Source organism: Diceros bicornis, unplaced genomic scaffold (genome assembly GCF_020826845.1).
Source record: "Diceros bicornis minor isolate mBicDic1 unplaced genomic scaffold, mDicBic1.mat.cur scaffold_73_ctg1, whole genome shotgun sequence".
NCBI lineage: Eukaryota > Metazoa > Chordata > Mammalia > Perissodactyla > Rhinocerotidae > Diceros > Diceros bicornis.
In genome coordinates, this window is record NW_026691615.1 from 944,637 (window position 1) to 965,431 (window position 20,795).

Genomic DNA, 20,795 nt, shown 5'->3' on the forward strand with positions numbered 1-20,795 from the left:
GCATCTGTGGTCCCCATGGGGTGCACACGGCATGCAGAGGCCCTGTGGTTGGAATCAGCACTGAGTAGGTCTACAGGTGGATTCCAGGATGGCACTCACAGTGGGGGAAGCGTGGCCTGAAGCTGGGCTCACAGGTCATTGTGACAAGCTCAAGTCCCAGCCATCCTGAGTGCAGAAGGTCAGGCGAGGTGCACCCTGAACCCAAAGACGACACGAGGCCACTTCCAACGGGGAAGTTTATTGGAGTGACTGATCAAGGCGTATCAGTGCATTGCTGCCCCTCCCTCGGGGGCTGGGCAGTCCAGTGTGTGGGCCCTGGGGCTGGGGGTCAAAGGGACCCAGGGGAGTGGCAGGCATAGCAGCAGGCAGAGGGGGAGTGAACCACCCCACAGGGTCACCCCAGCCCAGCCCCAGGGGCCGCCTCTGAGGTCCTCAGGTGTCCACAGCTGAGCTGGGTGAGTCCTGGGGCAGACAGCGCCGGTGCCTGAGAAGCGACTTCTCGTCCTCCTGCGGGGACAGGAGTGCCACACACATGCGTGTCACACCACACGGGACACCGGTACACGTCACTCAACACCTCGTCCGGGCCCCGGGTTGCCCGCCCTCACCAGCTCGGAGGCGGTGCTGGGGCTCGCACCCTCGGGAGAGCCCCCTTCGTCCCGCGAGCATTCAGGTCCCGCGTCCTCCTCGTATTCTGTCAGGCAATCCGACTCCTCCCCTGGAATGGGGGGGCGGGTGAAGGTGAGGCTGGGCCACCGTCTCCAGCCGTGTCCCACCCACCCCAGGCCCAGCCCCACCCTCCTGGGGTGCCCTCAGCCCTCACCATCGGCACAGCCGTCGGAAACGTAGCTCGTGGGGGGTTCGATCCGGGACACGATCTCGGCCAAGTCGGTGAAGCCAGAGCTGGGGAAGGCCAGTACCTGAGCGTGGAAGGGGTGAGGCTCTCAGGGGTCTGTGGGGTCCTGGAGACCCGGGGACCTGGGGTGTCTTGGGGGTTCAGAGACCCTGGGGGTGCTCTCTGGTCTGAAGGGTTCAGCAAAACCCAGGGGACTCTGGGGTCATCTGAGATTTGGGGGAGACCCAGGGGGGTTGGGGGTAATCTGTTCTCTGAGTGGCCCCGTTGGGAAGGTCACAGGCTTACGTCTGCACGGCGGCTCTCATTGAGGTCGGCAGACCGCCGGTCCGTGAGCATCTTTTCAATGATGTCGCCCCGGCTCCAGCCCCCAAACACGGTCTTCCCATATTGGTACCCCACGTCCTACAGGAAATGAGGGGGCTGCGGCCATGCCTGCAACCCCCCTGGATGGTCTTCTCTGCCTTATCCTCTCTGCCTAGCCCTACTCTGCCTGCCCCTCCCCTGGCCCCTCAAAAGCCTGATGCTCTGGGGGAGCTGGCATTTGAGACTAAACTTATTTCAGAGTCAGCCACAAGTAGCACACTTGCCCCACGTCCCCCTTCCTGTGCCCCTGCCAGACATTACCAATCAATCTTCCCACATTCTTTCCCACTCAGCCCCATGCTGTGTGCCAAATACTGAATCATACGAGATGGTGGTGTGCAAGCTTACTGCAAGGTCTGCAAACATGACGGAAAGCTGTGGATATCGCCACCTCCCACGCCCTTAACAGACAGCACTAATCCATCATGGTGCGCTTTCCCAGTGAGCCTGGAAAGGGCACCAGATATTTTTACTCAGGGCTCTGGGCAGCAGCTACTGACTAATTTCAGTTGACATGGGCTATGACACATTTTTCAGGGCCAGTGGCACCTGGCATACACATTGCTACCTCCCACTCCCCGACCTGTGGTAGACGTTACTAACTGATCACTGTTCTCATTCCACTAATGCAGAAACAGTACTGGAAACCTCTACACAGTGTTTCAGGCAGTGTGGCTGGCACATCATAAGAAACTTAGTTCATATACAGCACATGTGCAGCCACTTCTCCTAGCTGCACCCACTGCAGACATGACTAATCGATTACCCATCTACTCCCCACATATCCCATTTGAGAATGCAGCCCGGGGTTTCAGGAGTAAAGCTCTGCGGGCTCACCACACTGGCACCAGGTGGCTCCCACCACTCACATAGATCTGGTCGAACTTCCCGAAGTCCATGGTCTTGAAGCAGTCGATGGGGGGGCGCAGGTACTCGCAGTAGGAGCTGGACTTGACGACCTCCAGCTGCCGCACGCACGACACGTAGGCCAGGCGAGACTGGATCTCGGCCATGTCCGGAACCTTGATCTTGTCTGCCCAGGGGTTCAGCCGCTTCCACAGCAGCCACCAGCCAGACAGGCTGTCCCCGTAGGTGCTGAGGTCCGTCTCGTCCTGGCTGCCCACGTCGATGGCGATGACCGTCTTGGCGCCCATGCTGCGGGCGATGTCCGCTGTGGGGCCGGGGGGGGTCAGCAGGCGGCTCCCCACCAGGGCACGGGGCAGGGACGTTCAACCCAGTTCCACAAACACCATCATGCAAACGGTCACGCAAAAAACCCATGCAAACAACGTGCCAGCCCACAAGAGTATGGAAATCGATGCCAGCGACGTTGAGGAGATGGCGTCAGATGTTGGAGGTTTAGGTCTGGGGAAGCAAGGCCAGAGGGATGGAGCAGAGGGACAAAGCCGCTGGGAGGTCAGACACGGAGGGGGGACAGAGACGTGGAAGGAAGGCAACATGGAGACACAAAGAGCGTAAGGATGCCAGAAAACAGGGGTGAGGGGATCAGAGACACAGGGAGACAGAGAGGCAGAAATGCAGGGAGATAAGAACAGAGAGAGATCTGGGGGTAAAGACACCACAGACAGCGAGTCCGGGTGGAAAGAGGGACCTCGGGGCTGAGACAGGGACAGAGAGCAATGAACAGGGACAAGCAGATTCAGGGAGCAGGACACAGGGGGTGAAGGACGGGGTGACAGCCCAGTGAGGAGGGTCGTCTGTTTGTGGGTCTGTGTTTGCACATTCATGTGCCCCACTGAGGGTCCCTGAGTGGGTCTGGGGGAGCCTGGGAGAAGGGGACAGGGTCCTAAAGCCAGGCCCAGCCCCAAAAGACACCTGAGTCCCTGTCAGACTTTGCCTGTGTCCCTCATGAGCTTGTGTGCTGCACGCATGCCTGTCGTCTGTGTATGTCTCCTGTCTGTGTGTCTATACACACCTCTGGGTGTGCCTATCTCTCTGTACGCAAGCCTGGGCCTGCCCGGATTCATTTCAGTCCACGTGTGCCTAGATCAGCATCTGTGTATGTGTTTCTTTGTGTGTCCAAGTGTGACTGTCCACCTGTGGGTCTGCACCCACCTGCTCACGCGTGTGTGGTAGTTTTAGTGCATGTGTCTGTACGGGGCAGCTATGGCAGGAGTCGGCAAGCTTTTTCTGCAAAGGACCAGAGAGGAGGTAATTTTGGCTTTGCAGGCCATATGGTCTCTGTTGCAACTACTCAACTCTGCCATGCAAGAGCAGCCACAGACAATGTGTAAACGATTGAGCGTGGCTGTGTGCCAATAAAACTTTATTTACAAAATCAAGCAGTGGGCCGGATTCAGGCTGCGGGGCGTAGTGTGCCAAGCCCTGGCCTCTGGGACCTCGAGTGTGTATGTAGCTAGTACAGGTGTCTAATTGTGTACACGTCCTCCTGGGTGTGTGGAATTTTAAGTTGCAAAGCCACCCACTTCATCAGGTCAGTGGATGTGAAACGAACCGTAACTTGGTCACGTAGGTGCCTCACCCGTCTGTGTGTACACTCGGGCACGTCTGAGGGAGCTTGCAGGGCAAGTGTGGATAGACTGGGGTGCAAAGATGTATGCCCTATTTTGTCAACGCATGTGTACACCTGTGCACGTGTCTGGCCATGTGCACACGTGTGAGTACCCTACCTGCCACGTGAGCATCTGCAAGAACGTGTGTGAGAGCACACGTGTAGCTGCTGTGCACACATAAAGATGACCCACTTTATCCCCATCTTCCTTGCCACGCGTATATGCATGTCTGTATGCGTCCGTTTGTGTCTTAATACAGCACATGGGTGCACATTTCAATTGCACACATTCCTGTTCTCGGGCACACCCACGTATCTGCCTCTGCATGTGAGTGTGTGCACGTGTGCGTCCGTTCCCCTGCACAGCTGTGCTTGCGCGCACGTCCTCCCATGTGCGTGTCCGCGTGTGTGCCTGCTCGCGTGTTCACGCGTGTGTGTGCACGCGTGAGCGAGCATGAGAGGCAGCCACTTGCCTGGCAGGTTGTTGATGTAGCCGCCATCCATGAGGAGGTGCCCATCCTTCGGGTCGCACAACGGCGGCAGGTAGCCCGAGAGCGTCATGCTGGCACGCACATATCGCCACAGGGAGCCTGCCCGGCAGGACACACGGACACAGACACAGACACAGACACGCACAGACACGCTCAGACACGCGCAGAGGCCCGGCCAGCCCGGTGGGCTCGCTGACCTGGCACGTTGTTGACGTAGCACCCGTCCACCAGCAGGTGCCCGTCCTTGGGGTCGCAGAGTGGGGGCAGGTAGGGGCAGTAGGAGGCACTGGCCCGGATGTAGCGCCACACGCAGCCTGCGGGGACGGCGTGAGGGCATGAGGCGCCCCACTAGCTTCCCGGCCCCCTACCCCTGGGGACAGACATACCTGGGGCCTCTGGGGCATTAGTGGGTGGTGGTTAGTGGTCAGCAATCAGTCCAGGGCGGACGGTCACTCATGTTAAGAACGTCCCAGACGCTCCGCTGCCCTCCCTGTACCCCCTCCCCACGCAGCCACGGTGCTTGTTGTGGGGCCAGCCAGGGGCACCCACCATCTTTGTGGACACGCATGGCTGAGGCGGTGATGTCCGTGGTCACGTTAAAGTACGGGAGCCACAGGTCCTGTGGGGACAGGGACCAAAGTAGGGGAGGAGAGGACTCCTGTGGGAAGGGGCGGGGGCGGGCACCGGGGGAGGGAGGGCGCACCTCGATCTGCTTGTCCTGAAAGACACGGTGGATGCTGCGGTTGAAGGCCGAGCCCGTGAACATGGAGGTCACAGGGTACGTGAGGTCCAGCATGGGCTCCAGCACCGAAGTCATGCTCTAGGGGCAAGGGGGCCGGCTGGGGTCAAACAGGAGTCACTTGGGGTCACAGAGGGGTGACAACTGGGAGTGAGCAAAGAGCGTTCAGGGATGACGATGTGGTCGCCGAGCGTCAAACAGGAGTAACCCAGGGCCACCAGCTACATGGTCACTAAAGCTGCTGACTGCTCCAGCTGGGAGCTGGGGACTCAGATCAGTAGCCAGCAAGTCACATGGGACCACCCAAGGTCCCGGAGATCTCTCTATAAGGGTCCGGGGGGGGGGGTTCACAGATTAAGTTAGGAAGGGTCAGGAGAAGGCCCGAAGCCCCTCTGGGATGAGGTTTCAGGGTGCTCCCGGGGTGGGGGGGCCCCCTCCCCCCAACACACACCTTGGCCCACTCCCGGGCTCGCTGCTTAGTGCGGCTGGCGCTTCGCTCCTCGGCGTACAGGGCCCCGATGAAGGAGCCGATGGACGTGCCGCCCACCAGGTCCACAGGGACCCCCGCCTCCTCTAATGCCTTCAGCACCCCGATGTGCGAGCAGCCCCTGCAAGGACGAGGAGACCCAGTGACCTGCAGGGGATCCCCTACTCCCCGCCCCCCAGGAGCTGCCCTTCTCCCCCACTGGCAAGTAAGGAGGTGCCAGCCCCGCCCCTATGGAGATTGCCTCCACGGGGTAAGCTCCACCCCTCAGACACCGTGGCCACGCCCACATGGTGCGCCCCAGGGAGCAAGCCCCGCCCCAGGCGCTGGCCCCACCCCCTCACCTGGCCCCGCCCCCGCCCAGCACTAGGGCGATGGTGTTGCCTGTGAGCACCCGCGCCAGGCGGGAGAAGTCGCTGTGCCGGTCCGCGCGCCTCGAGAAAACCTTCTCGTACAGCTCGTGCTGAAATGAGGGGAAGAGACGCAGCCCCTGAGGATGGGGGTGCAGGAGGCGGCATCTGGACCTCCACTGCGCTGCCCTAGCCCCACAGGTCTCTAAGTCACGCCCCCAGTAGCCACGCCCCTGGAAGATCCGGAGGGTCCCTCTCCAAGCCCCGCCCCTCACCAGCTTGGCTGGGCTGCGGCGCGAGAAGAGGCGGCGCGGACAGCGCAGGTGCAGGTGCCCCGAGCACCAGCTGCGCATGTTGAGCCACTCCACCGTGCGCGCGGGGCCCGGGCTCTCCTCACGGTGCAGCAGGACTAGCTGCTTGAGGGCGCGCACCGCCGTGTTCTCCAGCATCTGCTCCAGCTGCGGGGGAGCGGAGGGCGGAAGTCACCAATCACAGAGCGTTTCCTACCCACCTCCGCGCGCCTGGCCGACCTTGGGTCCCTGCTCGGTGAGCCCCACGGGGAGGGCGCATGTGGCTCGGCGCAGGCATGGGAGGGCAGGGGATGGGGTCCCGGGAGTGGGGTCCCTGTGCATGGTCTCCAGACCTGGCCGAGAGTGGGCTCCTGGTCACCCAGGCCCACGATGAGAATGCAGTCGGCCTGGCGCAGGCAGCGCACGGTCCAGGGCGTCAGCGACGCGTCCGTCTGGTAGAGCACGATGCGGTGCGCGTCCTCCTGCTGGGCCAGCCACCCTGACAGCCGGAACTCTTGGATGCTGGGGTTGGGGTGGGTCAGCGTCATCTTGGGGTTGGTCAGGTGTCCCATGCCCCCCAGAGACTATGTAGCTCCATTGCTAGGGGTAGGGGGACTTAGACACCCAAGCCACAACAACATGTCTGAGCTCTCCAGGGGCGCATTGACCCACTGTCTCCCCGTTAACCAGATGGGTAGGGTGCATTCTCCTTGTTTTTCACAGCCTGGAACTCGAACCAGATCTGAAAGAATCCTAGGCTTCAAGCTCATCCCTCACACCCCCCCAGCCCCCTGCATCCCCAATACACACCTATCCAACGCAGAGGCCCCTAGGCGTGCCCGGATAATGTCACTGTTGAGGAGGAGCGTGGGGCCTGGGGATGGGTGAGGAAGGGGGGTTAGGAACCCAGGTCAATAGGGCTGGGGGCCTCTGCCATAAGAGAATACCCCCCACCCTACTCCCCGCTGAACCACTCAGGCATCTCCACTCATTGGCTAATGCCCTGCCCACATATGCCTTGCCCCACACAGACCAACAGCCAGCCCCAGTGACCAACGGCCTGCCCTCACCCACGCCCCTTCCCCTGACTGACCAATGGCTTGCAGAGCATGCTGCAGCTCCAGAGTGAAGGCCACCATGGGCACCTCAGCACACACGGGCAGGATCGCCACAGTTGCCAGGTTGCTGGCTGGGTTGGTAAGCTCCGAGTGAGGTGGGACGCCCAGCCCCGAGCCTGCAGAGACCCCAATGGATGAGATTTGCTGTGCAGTCCTGTGTCTGCCTCCTCCTTCTCAGAAATCCCTGCCTTTCATCCCCCAGCTGAGGCTTGACCAAGCCATAGCGAAGTCCGGACCCACAGCCTCACCTACTGTCCCGTCTTGTTAAGACCTGGCCATCTGACCTTCAATTTGAGCCCTAATCTCCTCAGTGGGATTCATTACACAACTCCAGAACAACTCCGATTCTCCACTCTGCCTGTGTGGACCTATCTGGGCCCCCACCCCATTCTGGACTTGGTGCCTCTGTCCACTGAAGGATCTTGAACACAAAACTAGGCAGAAATAAGTACATTTTTGACCCATCTATTGCTTCACAGCTTCTCCACTAACACCCTAGACCAGGCCAGCGACCCCCTATCTCTTGCCTGGATCTCTCACTGCCTCCTCTTCTCCAGGCGCTGCAGATAAGTCTGAATAAGCTCAAACGCCCCTCCTCGGCTCCCAAGGTAACCTGCCCCTGTCCCCATTGCTACCCCCACCCCCATTCACTTTCCTCCTTGAAGTGTTTCAAAACCACCAGATGCTGTGTGCAGCTCCTCCATAGTTCTCCCCAATGTCCGGCCTCATCTCATTTATCAAGTCTCAGCTCATCTTCAGAAAACCTTTCCTCTCTCCATCAAGACCCTCTTTTGTTCTCTTGACAGTACCTATCTGACATTGTACTCTTTCTTTGTATTTTTAGAATTATGTCTTGTCTGCCAAGCTGTACACCCGTCTCGGGGCCTTGTCTGTCCTGTGCGCTCTACCCACCCCATGCCCAGCACGGTGCCTCTAGCATGTACTAGAGCCTCACTGGAAACTTCCTTTCCTGAAGAGCATGAACAGAGAGGCTTTCAGAGGTCCGAGATCGCAACGTTTCTGCCCCCACGGCTGCCCTAGAATCATCACGGGTGGCCCGGGCAGCCGGGTGGGAGAGAACGTGCATCTGGGTGCATGGTGCCGGACTGCGGGAGAAATCTACCAGGAAAGACCCTGGGCATGGGGTGATTCTCGGCCACAGCTCACCCCCGCCCTCCCCCGCCCCCCAGGGGGATCCAAGCATCAGGGCTGATAAGGAAGAAGCCCGTGGGGAAAAGGGGACATAGAGGTTGTCAGGCTGGTCCAGGGTCGGGTCGGCAGAATGTGTAATCTCAAACCCACATTTCTGTAGGCCTCCAATCCGACTCTATTTTCCCGAGAAGCCACATTTCTCAGCATGCGCCGGGTCAGGGAACCACACCTTCCAGCATGCACCAGGTCAGAGAACCACATCTCCCAGCATGCCCTGGGCGACGGAACCACACCTTCCAGCTTGCCGGTAACTTCAGAAGCCACTTCCCAACATGCCCCGGGCCCACCCCCAAACGCCGCTCTTATGGACTCCATTTCCCAGCATATTCTGGTATAGGACTCTTTTTCCCCGTATGTTCAGGATATGGACTCCATCACCCCGCAGGCCCTGACGCCCAGAACCAAGCTCGCCGATAAAAACTCCGCCCCTCAGCACAACTGATACTTCAGATTCCATAAACAAGCATGTTCTGGGTCTAGGACTCCGTTTCCCGGCATGCCCCAAAATCCGAACTCCATCTCCCAGCATGCACCGGAACTCGGGTCCCGCTTCCTGCTTCAAGCCCCGCCCAGAGCTGGACTCCGTTTCCCAGCCTGCCCTGGGTCTAGGGCTCCCTCGCCCAGCATGTCCTAGGCGTCGGACTACATCCCCCAGCATTCCCGGGGGCCGGCGGGCTCTCACCTGGGAATGGTCCTTGCAGCTGCTGCAAATTCCCCAGAATTTTCTGGCTTAGCAGGTGGATGAGGCGGGTCACCACCTGGGGCGTTGCAGGCCGGCGGTCCAGTGAGACCGGAGGGGCAGCTGTGCGAGTCCCACTCTTTCCTCCTCTACCGGGGCGCCTGGGTCCCCGTTACCTGGGCCCCACCCCCGAGAGCCCCTCCCTCACTCGGGGGCTCCACCCCCACCCAGGCCACGCCCCCACCAGGAGACCAGCCCACGTCCCGTCGGCCGCACCTGCGGGTACCGACGTTTGATGTGGCCCAGGGTGCCCTCGGGGAGTTTGGCCAGCTCCGTGTCGCGCACCGCGTGCACCGTCGTGGCGCGCGGCTGCCGTGTCAGCGCCTCCACCTGAGGGACCGCGTGCATGATCGGGGCTGCCGCGGCCGGGACGCCCGGGATAGGTAAGGGGGAGGCCGACCGCGGGTGCAGAGAGGAGGCGGTACCGCCCCACCCAGAGAGTCCCCCGAGATGGGGGTGGAGGGCACCAAGCCTCGCTATGCATTAGGGCTACGGGAAGAGGGAGAGGACAGAGATCTGCTCCGGGCGGAGGTCTTCTCTTCTGACGGAGAGATGTCTGGGGACGGAGTCAGATCAGATTTACCCTCCCCCCCTCTGCCCCACGGAAAGGAGCTGGAAAAGTGGACTGGGCGAGGTCAGAGGTCGGGGCCGCGTTCCCCGCCCCAGCAGGTCACCCGGCATGACGTGTTTGCATGACGAGATCAGAGGTCGGTGGGCGGGGCCGCGCTCACCACGCCGATGAGGTCCCCGCGGCCGTACTCGCCCACCAGCTCCTTCTTGCCGCTGCCGCGCTGGATGACGCTGCGCAGCCGTCCATTGAGCACGATGTAGGTGCAGTCGGAGCGGTCACCCTGCCTGCGGTGGGGGGCGGGTCAGAGGCGGGGCGTCGTAGGCAGGGCCTGAGAGGCGAGGTGCGGGCGGGAGCTGCACCTGTACAGCGCGCGTCCCGCCTCCACCGCCGTCCAGTCGATGGCGAAGTCCATTTGGCGCACGAAGGGCGACATCCTCGCGGCCACGGTGTGCGCGGCGCTCAGGACCACGCTGGGCTGGGCGCGCATGATCCTGTAGGTAAAGGGCGTGGATGCATGGGCCCTGGGCGCCCTGGAACAGCCCTCAGGGAGTGGAAAGGCTCAGGGCACCACTCCCATCCCAACCATCGGGCCCAGCCATACTCGTAGAAGTCGGACTTGGAGATCCGAAGGAAAGTGCAATCGCGTTGGGCTCGCAGCGTGAAGATGAGGGGCTCGCCTGTGAGCACCGCTAGCTGCCCCACCAGCTCCCCAGGCTGGGCCACGAACAGGCACACGTCCTCGGCCTTGTCGATCATGCGCTGGTAGACGTGCAGGCAGCCCCAGAGCACGAAGTGCAGGCTCACGTCCTGTGGGGGCAGAGGCCAGGAGATGGACACTGGGGTGACACTCCCACCCCCAGCTCAGGTCTAAGCACTCCACAGGAAAGGTTAAGGAAGGAGAAGTTGAAGGACGGAGTGAAGGCTTTGGATAGCTCTGAGCTGAGCAGCATATATACCCATATTCCTATTTAGCACTCTGGGCAGACATTGCTAATGGATCGCCAAACTGAACCCAGATTTAATCAGGCCCGTGATTTCTCAACACAGCCAGCAAGAGGCTGTGAAGACTGGCTACACAGGGGCCTGGCTGAGCTTAAATCCTCTTTCCATGTGCTGGATAGCCACATGGAAAAGAACAAAGTTGGATCCTCATCTTATACCATATCAAAATGGATCAAAGACATGAACCTAAGAACTAAAACTATAAAACTCTTAGAAGATATAGGGGTCAATCTTCATGCCCTTGAGTTTGGCAATGGATTCTTGGAACACAAGCAACAAAATAAAAAATAAACTGGACTTCATCAAAATTAAAAACTTCTGAGCTTCAAAAAACAACAAAAATAAACTGAATGGACAAGCCACAAACTGGGAGAAAATATTTGCAAATTATATATCTGCTAAGGGTTTTGAGTCCAGAATATATAAAGAACTCTTATGACTCAAAATAAAAAGAGAAATAAGCCAATTTAAAAACGGGCAAAGGCTCCGAATAGACGCTTCTCCATGGAAGAAGATAGACAAATGGCCGTTAAGCACATGAAAAGATGCTCAAAACCATGAATCACTAGGGAAATGCAAATCAAAACCACAGTGAGGTACCACTTCACACCCACTAGGATGGCTGGACCCAAAAAGTGTTAGACAGGGTGTGGAGAAAGCAGAATCCTCATACACCGCTGGTGGGAAGGTAAAATGGTGCAGACACTATGGAAAAGTCTGCCAAAAAATTAAAAACAGTCTTCAAAGAGTTAAAAATAGAGTTGCCATATGACACAGCAATTCAACTCCTAGATAGCTACCCAACAGAAACGAAAACATACGTCCAGACAGACATTTGTATGTAAATGTTCATAGCAGCAGTATGTGTAATACCCAAATGGTGGAAATAAGCCAGTTGTTGTCAACGGATGAATGGATACACAAAATGTGGTCCATCCACACACTGGAATATTATTCAGCCATAAAGGAATGAAGCACTACGACGTGGATGAACCTTGAAAACATGATATTCAGTGAGAGAAGCCAGACACAAAAGGCCACGTAGTGTATGATTTCATTGATAGGAAATGTCCAGAAGAGGCAAATCTACAGAAACCTATGATTAGTAGCTGCTTAGGGCTGGGGTGGGTTAAGAAGTAGGAGACCTACAGCTAAAGGGTGTGTGGTTTCTTTTCAAGGTGATGAAAATGTTCTAAAACTGACAGTGGTAACAGTTGCACAACTCAGTGAATTGTACTGGATTTTGTGTGTGTGTGTGTGTGTGAGGAAGATCAGCCCTGAGCTAACATCCCTGCCAATCCTCCTCTTTTTGCTGAGGAAGACTGGCTATGGGCTAACATCTGTGCCCGTCTTCCTCCACTTTATATGGGACGCCGCCGCAGCACGGCCTGACAAGCAGTGCGTTGGTGCGCGCTCAGGATCTGAACCCGGGCCGCCAGCAGCGGAGCACGCACACCTAACCACTATGCCACGGGGCCAGCCCGGAGTTATACTCTTTAAATGGGTGAATTGCATAGTATGTAGATTACATCTCAATAAAACTATCACCAAAGGAAAAAAAATCCCCTTTGTTCCCATTCCTGTTTTATTCCATCCCCTTTGACTTCCTTTTGTTTCCTAGAGATCAGCGTTTCCTCCCACCACAGGATATTTGCACAAGCTGTTCCCTCTGCCTAGAAAGCTTTTTCTTCTCCTTTGCACCTAGTTAATTCCTCCCCATCCTTCCTCCTCAGCTGGAGGTCACTTCCTCAGACGCTGCCCTGCCTAAGCCAGACTTTGCAGAGCTGATAACATCTCCTTACATCTATGCACAAGCACAGACGATTTCACAAGAATTTGTGTAATCCTTTAAACATAGCGTCTGTCAAAACTATGGGCTCCCCATGGGCAGGGAGCCCACTGGTGTTTCTTGCCTCTGCGAGGGGCAGCACAGGGCCTGGGACATCTGTTCAGCAGGGCCTGGGGCACAGCAATTCACTGTCACTCAGTGAACAGCTGGCCCTCTCCTCTCTGGGTCGCCTGCCCAGCCAGAGGCCTCTCTGTTCCACCCTTTTATAAATAAGGAAACAAAACTGCCTGGAGGAAGGAACACTCCTTCCTCATCCACCCCACAAACCTGTCTGGCACCTCACAAGGCCCCCGTGGGCACCAAAGCACCGCAGGGACCCCTGGGAGGGGCACAGCCCTAGTAGACAGACACACGTGCTGGAACCTTCTAAGGCAGAATTTCCAGGCTGTGTTTGCGCTAGGAACGGGAGTTACTAATCTTAGGCTGCCATTTGGCATCAGATTGGGAAACATGTTTCTTCGCTGCAGGACTTCTCAGAGCCTTGAATATGCTAATGATGTTCCCTGACATCTTCCACTAAGGGGAAAAAACAGCCAGCACCTCCCAAACCTGTCTGACCATGGATCCTTGTTTGTGACACAGGTGTTCCATGAAACACACTTTGAGAAATATCTGTGTAAAGCAGCGTTTTTCAGCCTTGACTCTACTGCATTTTGGGCTGAATAATCTGCTGTAGGGGGCTGTCCTGTGCATTCTTGCGACTCTCGCCTCTACCCACTAGATGCCAGGGGCACTCTGCCAGGTCAATCAAAACTGTCTCGACATTGCTAAATGTCCCCTGGGGGGGCAAAATTGTCCCCGGTCGGAAACCACTGGTGTAAAGTTTCAGAAGGAGGCAGAGAGCAGAGTAACATCCCTAACAAGGTCTTGAAGACCCTGAGAAGCCTCCGCAGACCAGCCTCGTCTGGAGCGGGCTGGGGCTGGGGTGAGCCCAAGTCTCTCAGATAAGCAGAGGGCCCAGGGGCCCCCGCCCACAAGAGCCACGGAACAACCACACTTCCTCATCTGGTCCCCCAGTACCACGAAAGCTGGCAAAATCCTCACCCGGCTTCCTCTGCAGAAAGGAGCCCACCCTGCAGTGGCGACAGCCGGATCACGTGACAAAGTGGTGTGACAATATCCCAGCCAGCTAACAGGTGGGCCACCCCCCCTCTGGCCTGTCACCCTTGCAAACCTTAGACAGCTCAGACCTGCCTAGTTCCTCTTTGCTCCTCACAACAATGCTAGCGGGTTTTACTGTTATTACCCCATTCCCCAGATAAGGAAGCGGAGAACTTTCTAGATGATGTGCCCAAGGTCACACAGGAAGTCAGAGCAGAGTGGGGATTTCAAGTCTGGCCCTCTCCCTCCAGAACTCTTCTCCTCCGGGCTTCCTGACTGTGAGGTCGTGGCCAGGTCGCCTCCCCTTGGCAGGTCTCAGTTTCCCCATTTGGAGGATGGAGGAGTGGGTAGGGCACTTCTATACGTCCTGGGTGCTGCCAGGAGGAACTGAGATCCGGAATCGGCTCGTGGGGCTGGTCCACAGCCTCCAGGTCGCAATCCCGATTTGTACTATTAACTGAGGGTCCATCCCGCAGGGGCCCAGGGTTGTGAGGTCAGAAGCACAGAGACCGTCCGAGTATGTTGCAGAAGAGGTTGCAGGGAGGACTAGGGCAGGTAAGAGAGATCTAGGGGTTGGGGTCCTAGGGTAAAAGGTTCAGGGGTGGGAGGTGAAAGGTTGATAGGCCTTGAGGACATGGGGCGGAAGTGCTGGGGATCAGTCATAGGATCTCAGGGTCAGGGGTTGGAAATCATACATGTAGGGTCAGAGAGCAAGGATCAGAGGTCAGAGAAAAAGGTCAGGCGTCACTCTCACCTGGTCCCCCTGGCGGGCAATGATGGTACCGGCTTTGGCGTGATGCAGCAAGACTCGGCTGTTCAGGAGAGAGGGGTCCTGGGGAGGGAAGGGGGTTGAGAGTGGCCCAGCCAGGTGTCCCCGCCCCCCACCTGTCCCCCAGCCCCTCTCGGCCGCCGCCCACCTCAATCCGCATCAGCTTGGCCAGCTCCCGCTTCGCCGCCTCAAAGATGCTGCTTGTCTGGCGGCCCTGGTAGGGCCCGAAGGGGCAGCCGCCGGTGGCCGACTCATCCTCGCAGTAGCTGTATTCACAGGCACCAGCCGGCTGCTCCCGGGGCTCCTGAGTGGGGGTCTGCGTGGGGCAGGGCCTGTGTGACCTCCCTGCTCCCACCCAACTCCTCCTCAGGGGACTCCCCCATTGGCCAGGCCTGATCCAGGCCCGGGTCCTGGGAGGGGATCGGAAAAGGGGGAGGGAGAGGGAGGGCCTTACCCGAGCGGGGGCTGCCTGGGGCCCCCCTGAGGCCTCTTCTTGGAGGGACATGGAGATCCGGCCACGTTCATACGCCATGTCGAAGTCTGAGCGGGGGCCGCCCTGCAAGCCTGTGGTGGACAGGCAGCAATAAATGCAACCAAGATGAGCATGACCACGGCTGCAGTCTAACAATCGTTACCGATGTGCCACATGCCACATCTGTGCAGGCATGACTAATCGATGACTGCACTCTCTTGAAATCCTTCTCACGGCAGCTGGGAGGACACCATCAAAGTGAATACCCACAAAATAGTGCTGCCACTGTTGCCATTTTGCAGATAAAAAAGATCCAGACTGACAGGCTCGCATTTAAACCCAGAACCTTGATGGCCTCCCCCCGCCCCACCCGGTGCCCCAGACCTGAGATGTCCACGGGCATGGAGATGCAGCGACTCAGCAGCGGGGCCGAGGGGGCTTCCAGGGATGTGGGCTTCACCAAGTCCCCTGGGGGAGACGCATGTTCAGGCTCCTGCCCCTCAGAGCCACCAGGTCTAGAGCTAGGGTTAAGGGCTGGGGATCTGGAGGGGGGGCCATCTGGGGAGGGGTCCGCTCAGATGCCTGGGGACTGGGGGACTGGGAAAAGCGATTCCAGTGGGTCCATGGGGCTGAGGCCAGGGGTCCCTGGGGGACCAGACAGGAGTCAGACCTGGGTACCTAGTCAAAGTGTTCCTGGGAGAATGGAACTGAGAAAGGGAATGGGGGGCAGAGGCCGGCCTTCCTGTGAGATGGGGCTGGGCCCGCCTCAGGTCCCTGGGGGCCCAGGCAGGGGTCATCTCGGGTACCTGCAGGTCCAGGCAGTGGGGCCCCAGTGGGGTCGGGCGGCCGACCAGGGGTCTCCCTCGGCTCCTCAGTAGCTGCGGTATTGACCGCCCGCTTGGAGCCCCGCACAGGGCTGGTGCGGGCTGGGAGGCCGGGGCTGGGGAAGAGGCGCAGGGGCTGGATCTCCTGGGGGCAGAGAACACCCTTGTGGCATGTCCTGGGGGGGCATGCGCCCCACCTCCCTCTAGCCTCTGCTGTCCATGCAACTCACATGGCTGAAGAGCTCGTTGGTCAGACCCAGGTAGTTGTGAAGCGCCAGGAAGGTAACCCGCTGCAGCCTCACCATGATGATCTGCAGGGGCGTGGTCAGATGGGGGCGTGGTCTAAAGAGGGCGGGGCCAGAAGAGGGCGGGGCCTGGGAGCAAGGAGTGAGGCACCGCCCCCCACCCCCCAACCTAATCGGAGACAGTAGGGACCAAGCATCAAGGGGGTGGGGCCCTGGATGGGGACAAGGAGATGGGGTGGAGAGAAGGTCAAGGTCGAGAGCTGTAAGGGCTTGGGTAGGGGCAGAGGGGCCGCCAGGGAGAGACCCACAATCAGGCAGCAGAAGCCTGGAGAGATGGGGCCCAAAAGCTAGGGGGAGGAGGCAGGGGCTGCCCCAGTCTGGCTGCTCAGGACCCCTAAGCACAGCTTGAGCGCCTGCTGGCTGCTGGGTCCCAGCTCACAGGTGCCTGCGATGGCGGGCGGTGGAGGGAGGCCAAAGGCCCGCTGACCTGCACCACCCGCACCAAGCTCTCGGGGTACTTGGTGAAGACGTCAGAGAAGGCCTCCACCGGCAGCCGCAGGACCGTGGAGTCTCGGGCGGCCCGGGCGGACACTGTGCGCTGAGGGTGCTGGTGACCCTACGGGTGCGGGGGGGATGAGGAGAATCAAGGTCGGGGGCTCACACTTGGGTGTGTCCTCCTCTCCAGCCTCCCCGCCCTCACTGGCATACTGGTCACTCACGGTGATGACATCCAAGATGCTCAGGAGACTGTTGACGCTGTCCCCGGGGACCACTTCCTTCACAACACACTCCTTCCCGTCCTGAGACACAGGGGGCCGCTGACCAGGGCTGTCCCAGCCCTGCCAACTGGCACTTCACCCCCTGACCACGCCACTGGCCCTCACCCTCACCCAGCCCAGGGACCACTGACGGCCGGATTCCTGATTGCACCAAATCTTCCAACCAGCACTCATTTCCCGGCCATCACTGTCACTGCTGACCATGTAGATGACCCAAGCACCCTTGGGCATCTGTTCCCGACTCCTGCACGCACATGGCAAAAGACCACCCACCCTACTGACCATCCACTGCGCATGCCCACTGCCCATCTCGCTGCGGTGCCCGCACAGGCGGGCTACTCACAGGCCCCGGCAGACAGAGCTCCAGCAGCCCGTCCTGCACCACGTAGATGCTGGCGTCCGGCTGGCCCGGCCGGAAGACGTAGTCACCCTGGCTGAGCCGCTGGAAGACCATGTGGCGGCAGAGCTCCAGGAAGAGTGGCTTCTCGAAGTGGCCCAGCACCCTGCGGTGTAGGGAGGGGGAAGGCGGGAAGCAGGCGGTCAGGTCAGGCCCAAGCTCTGCAGCCCCCAGCTCTGCAGCCCCCCACCTGAACCCCGACACTGACCGGACGTTCTTGAGCATGTAGAGCACCTCGGAGGGCAGGTGCGAGTTGGCCAGGTCGCCCTCCGTCAGGTCGGCCTCCAGCACCGCGGGCGGGGGCTCCTTCCGCTGGAGTATTGGTGCCTCTTTCTGGATGCGCAAGATCCTGGCGGGAAGAGAGGGGTGCAGGGGAGGCTGGGAGAGGGCTCAGGCAGCCCTGAGACCCCCACACAACCCTTCTCTGGGGCACATACAACAAGGTCAACAAACTGGTCTGCTGGCCAAATCAGGCCCGCCACTTCTTTTTGTAAATGAAGTTTTATTGGCACACAGCCAAGTTCATTCATTTACTTATTGTCCGTGGCTGCATTAATGCTACAACAGCAGAGTCAAGTAGCTACAGCAGAGTTGCATGCGGCCTGACAAGCCTAAGATGTTTACTCTCTGGCCCTATACAGAAAAAATTTGCTGACTCCTGATGTAAAACCCTGAGATGGTCCCTCCATTGGTCACAGGCTCCTGAGATGGATCCTCTTACATGAGCAGACCCCTGAGTTAAACTCCACTATACAGAGAAATTCAAGTATAGTTCCTCTTTTGATCGGGGAGATCCTTGGGCTAGCCCTTCCCCAGGTCACAGATTGCTGAGATAACCCTCTGACGGTCATGAAGACATTCAGGAGCTCCTCAAGGGTGTGCAGACACTGAGACAGCCACCATGACACGAGAGACATGAGATACAGACCCTCCCTCTACTGATTGTGGAAAATCTAGAGATTGCCCTTCTCCTGAAGTCCTAGCGTGTGACACTACATCTCTTGATCACAGAGAGCCCGGGGGGTGTCCCCTTCGTGCAAACACATCCTTGAGGCAGACCTTCAAGGAGACCCCAGGATGTCAGGAGACCCCAGAGCCACCTCCCGACTTAGAAAGATCCCTGGAACAGCCTTTCTCAGAGACCCTGCTTTGCTGATGACAGGGGCCCTTGAGATGTCCTTCTTATGTTTCTAGTGCAACAAGATTCTTGAAATAATGCCTGGAGAGTAGAAACCCCTGAGATAGCTTCTTAGTGTGGGAAGAATTCCAAGGTAGATAACGTCAAGAGATGCTTTCTGATATAGAGATTGCTGAGATAACCCCTAAGAACAAAAGCTAGAGCTAGCCCCTCCAGCAGGCCACAAAAACACCTGAGATCACCCCACTGGGGCACCTCTTGGGTGGGGAGATCCATGAAACAGCCTACAAGGAAAGCCCAGAGGTAGACCCCTACATGTATGACAAGGTGTCTGAGATACCCACTGGAGGTGAGATGCCTCACAGAGCCCCCTGGGATGGGGACCATCACTAAGATAGCCCTCAGGGGACGGAGAGCCCAGAGAGAGTCTGTCTGGTGTGCGAGAGCTCTGAGATAGTCCCTCTCTTGTGGGAAGACTCCCAAACCAGTTCGTGGGGTTCAAAGAACCCTGAGATACACCTTTCGGTGTGAGATGATCACTCAAAAGACCCCTGAAATAGCCCCCCGCGCCAGGTACACCCAGCACAGCCTTACTTCTTGGCAATGTTGAGCATCTTAAGCTTCTTCTTCATGCGTGGCCGGGAAGTGGTGGAGACGGAGGTGTCCACCAGGGAAGAAGTGGATTGTGACACCTGGAAGGATTAAGGGGCGGGAGGAGTGGCTCAATCGCCAGTTCAGACCTCAGGGAAGAGGCGGGCAGATTCAGAGGTCCTTAGCAACGAGGGCGGGCTTACCAAGAAGCATAACTGGGGGAAACGCAGGGTATTTATAGGTCAGCGGGGGCCCCAGGAGGTCCTGGACTCACCTTCCGCATAATCTTCCGGCCATAGAAAAGCACTTTGTCCCTCTTCCGGAATCGATACCGCGGGCCATCCGGGGCTGGCGTTTCTGGGGATAAGTGGGGAGAGGGGCGCTCTGAGGTCTACGCAGACCCCAAGCAGCCAGGGATGGGGACGCAGCGCGCAGACTCCAGCAAATCCCATCTCTACTGCCGCAGGGCCCCGGGCATCTCAGCTCCCCACCCCCCAGCCTTCCCGGAGGGGCCCTCCGGGTCCTCACTCGGCACTCGAAGCCTCCGCACCAGCAGGAGGATGAGCACGGCCGTGACCAGCACCGCGACTCCGGCCCCGATCATCACGCCCAGCACCTGCGGGACGAACGGCACTGGCTGCGCATCACATACCCGCCCCACCGAATCCTCCCCGGGGGCCGGGACGCCCTGAAGCCCATCCCGCTCCGTCCCCGAGGAGGTCGCGGTCGGCCCGGGGCTCTGCGTCCCCATCTGCAGAATGGCCCGGCGCGGCTCCCTCCCCGGGGGCTCCACTCTTCCCTGCGGCTCGGCGGCCCGCGGGGCACGCCGGGAAACGTAGTCCCCCCCCCCCCAACAGACGCAGCCTGGTCTCGCCGGGCCGCGATGATGCGCGCTGAGCATGTCGGGAGTTGTAGTCCCCTCGGCGCTGCACAACCCCCCCGACCCTTACCATTCCTGTTTGCAGCGGAGCCTCCATCACTTCTTTCGGGGTGGACCGCCCGTCTGGTAGGCCGGAGTCCTGGGGAATAAGAAGCAGGAGGAAGCTGTGCAAGTTGTCACTCTGGGCCCGCCCCTCCCCTGCCGCAAGCCCTGCCCCTTAGTACCCGCCGCCTGGGCGGTTTCTCCGCCGGCCAGTGGACGGCTAAAGGGGCCCTGCGGCGCAGCGGGGTGGGGCATTTGACCTCGGGGCCCCGGCTCCTGACCTGGGTTCCTTCACCTACACACTGGACTGCCCAGACACCCTACCTGTCCAACCCCACCTTGGAGCCGAAGGGCAGCCGGCCGGGCACCCACTGTCAGCAGCCAGCGCACGGGTCCCCGAAGGGCACAGCTCCCTCTCGCAAGTGGCCCCCTTCCCGGCATCTGCCCCGCGGGACTGATCAGTCCTGACTCACCGATCCGTAGGCCGGACCCCTGTACCCCCCCCTGCGAAGACTGGATGCTCACCCGCGGAAAACGGGGGCCCGCAAGGCACGGGGTCCGGGAGACGCCTGACTCCCGGTCCAAGCCTGCCTCCGGGGAGAGCAGGGGCTGGGGCGCACGGGAGTGCCGGCGGGACCACCCACACAAGGGGTCCCGGGGCGGTGCCGAGGTCTCTTCTAGGAAGGGTCCTGGGACGCTCGGAGTGGGGTGGGCTCGCAAGGTATTCCTGGTTGATGCTGGAGATTTACCGTCACGTAACAGTCACAGGAGCTCTGATGGTGCGGAGCATCACAGGGGACGATGCTGCCGCCATTGCTGGGAGACGTAACCAGGGACGCTGGAATTCCTGGCCGTCACTGGAAGTTACTGAGAGATTCTGAGGAATACAGGACTATTACTGGGAAAACCGAGAGCCGGGAGGGCAAGTCCCTGGGGTCGTTAGAGCATGAGAGCGGGCCT

At 59.2% G+C, this 20,795-nt stretch overlaps 1 protein-coding gene across 2 annotated transcripts; it reads right to left on the reverse strand.

The window, feature by feature from the left end:
• Nucleotides 1–222: 222 nt before the first annotated feature.
• On the reverse strand, nt 223–20,690 carry PNPLA6 (patatin like phospholipase domain containing 6). 2 transcript variants are annotated; one of them, XM_058537891.1, is made up of 34 exons: nt 20,361–20,690; nt 19,864–19,932; nt 19,442–19,529; nt 19,188–19,270; nt 18,917–19,014; nt 17,393–17,533; nt 17,131–17,290; nt 16,728–16,808; nt 16,496–16,624; nt 15,994–16,074; nt 15,746–15,908; nt 15,324–15,407; nt 14,922–15,031; nt 14,616–14,783; nt 14,453–14,530; nt 10,348–10,553; nt 10,106–10,237; nt 9,907–10,030; nt 9,392–9,505; nt 9,119–9,194; nt 7,200–7,340; nt 6,917–6,980; nt 6,460–6,628; nt 6,092–6,274; nt 5,811–5,929; nt 5,434–5,590; nt 4,947–5,063; nt 4,793–4,862; nt 4,226–4,342; nt 2,089–2,390; nt 1,142–1,258; nt 824–920; nt 609–718; nt 223–507 (listed from the first exon to the last, which is right to left on the reverse strand). In XM_058537891.1, the coding sequence occupies exons 2-34, from the start codon at nt 19,888–19,890 to the stop codon at nt 433–435; spliced, it is 3,981 nt and encodes a 1,326-aa protein (XP_058393874.1). In that variant the 5' UTR covers nt 19,891–19,932; nt 20,361–20,690; the 3' UTR covers nt 223–432. The 2 variants fall into 2 exon arrangements, with proteins under 2 accessions (XP_058393874.1, XP_058393873.1); XM_058537890.1 differs by lacking the exons at nt 19,864–19,932; nt 20,361–20,690 and having other exon boundaries at nt 19,442–19,847.
• Nucleotides 20,691–20,795: the final 105 nt, after the last annotated feature.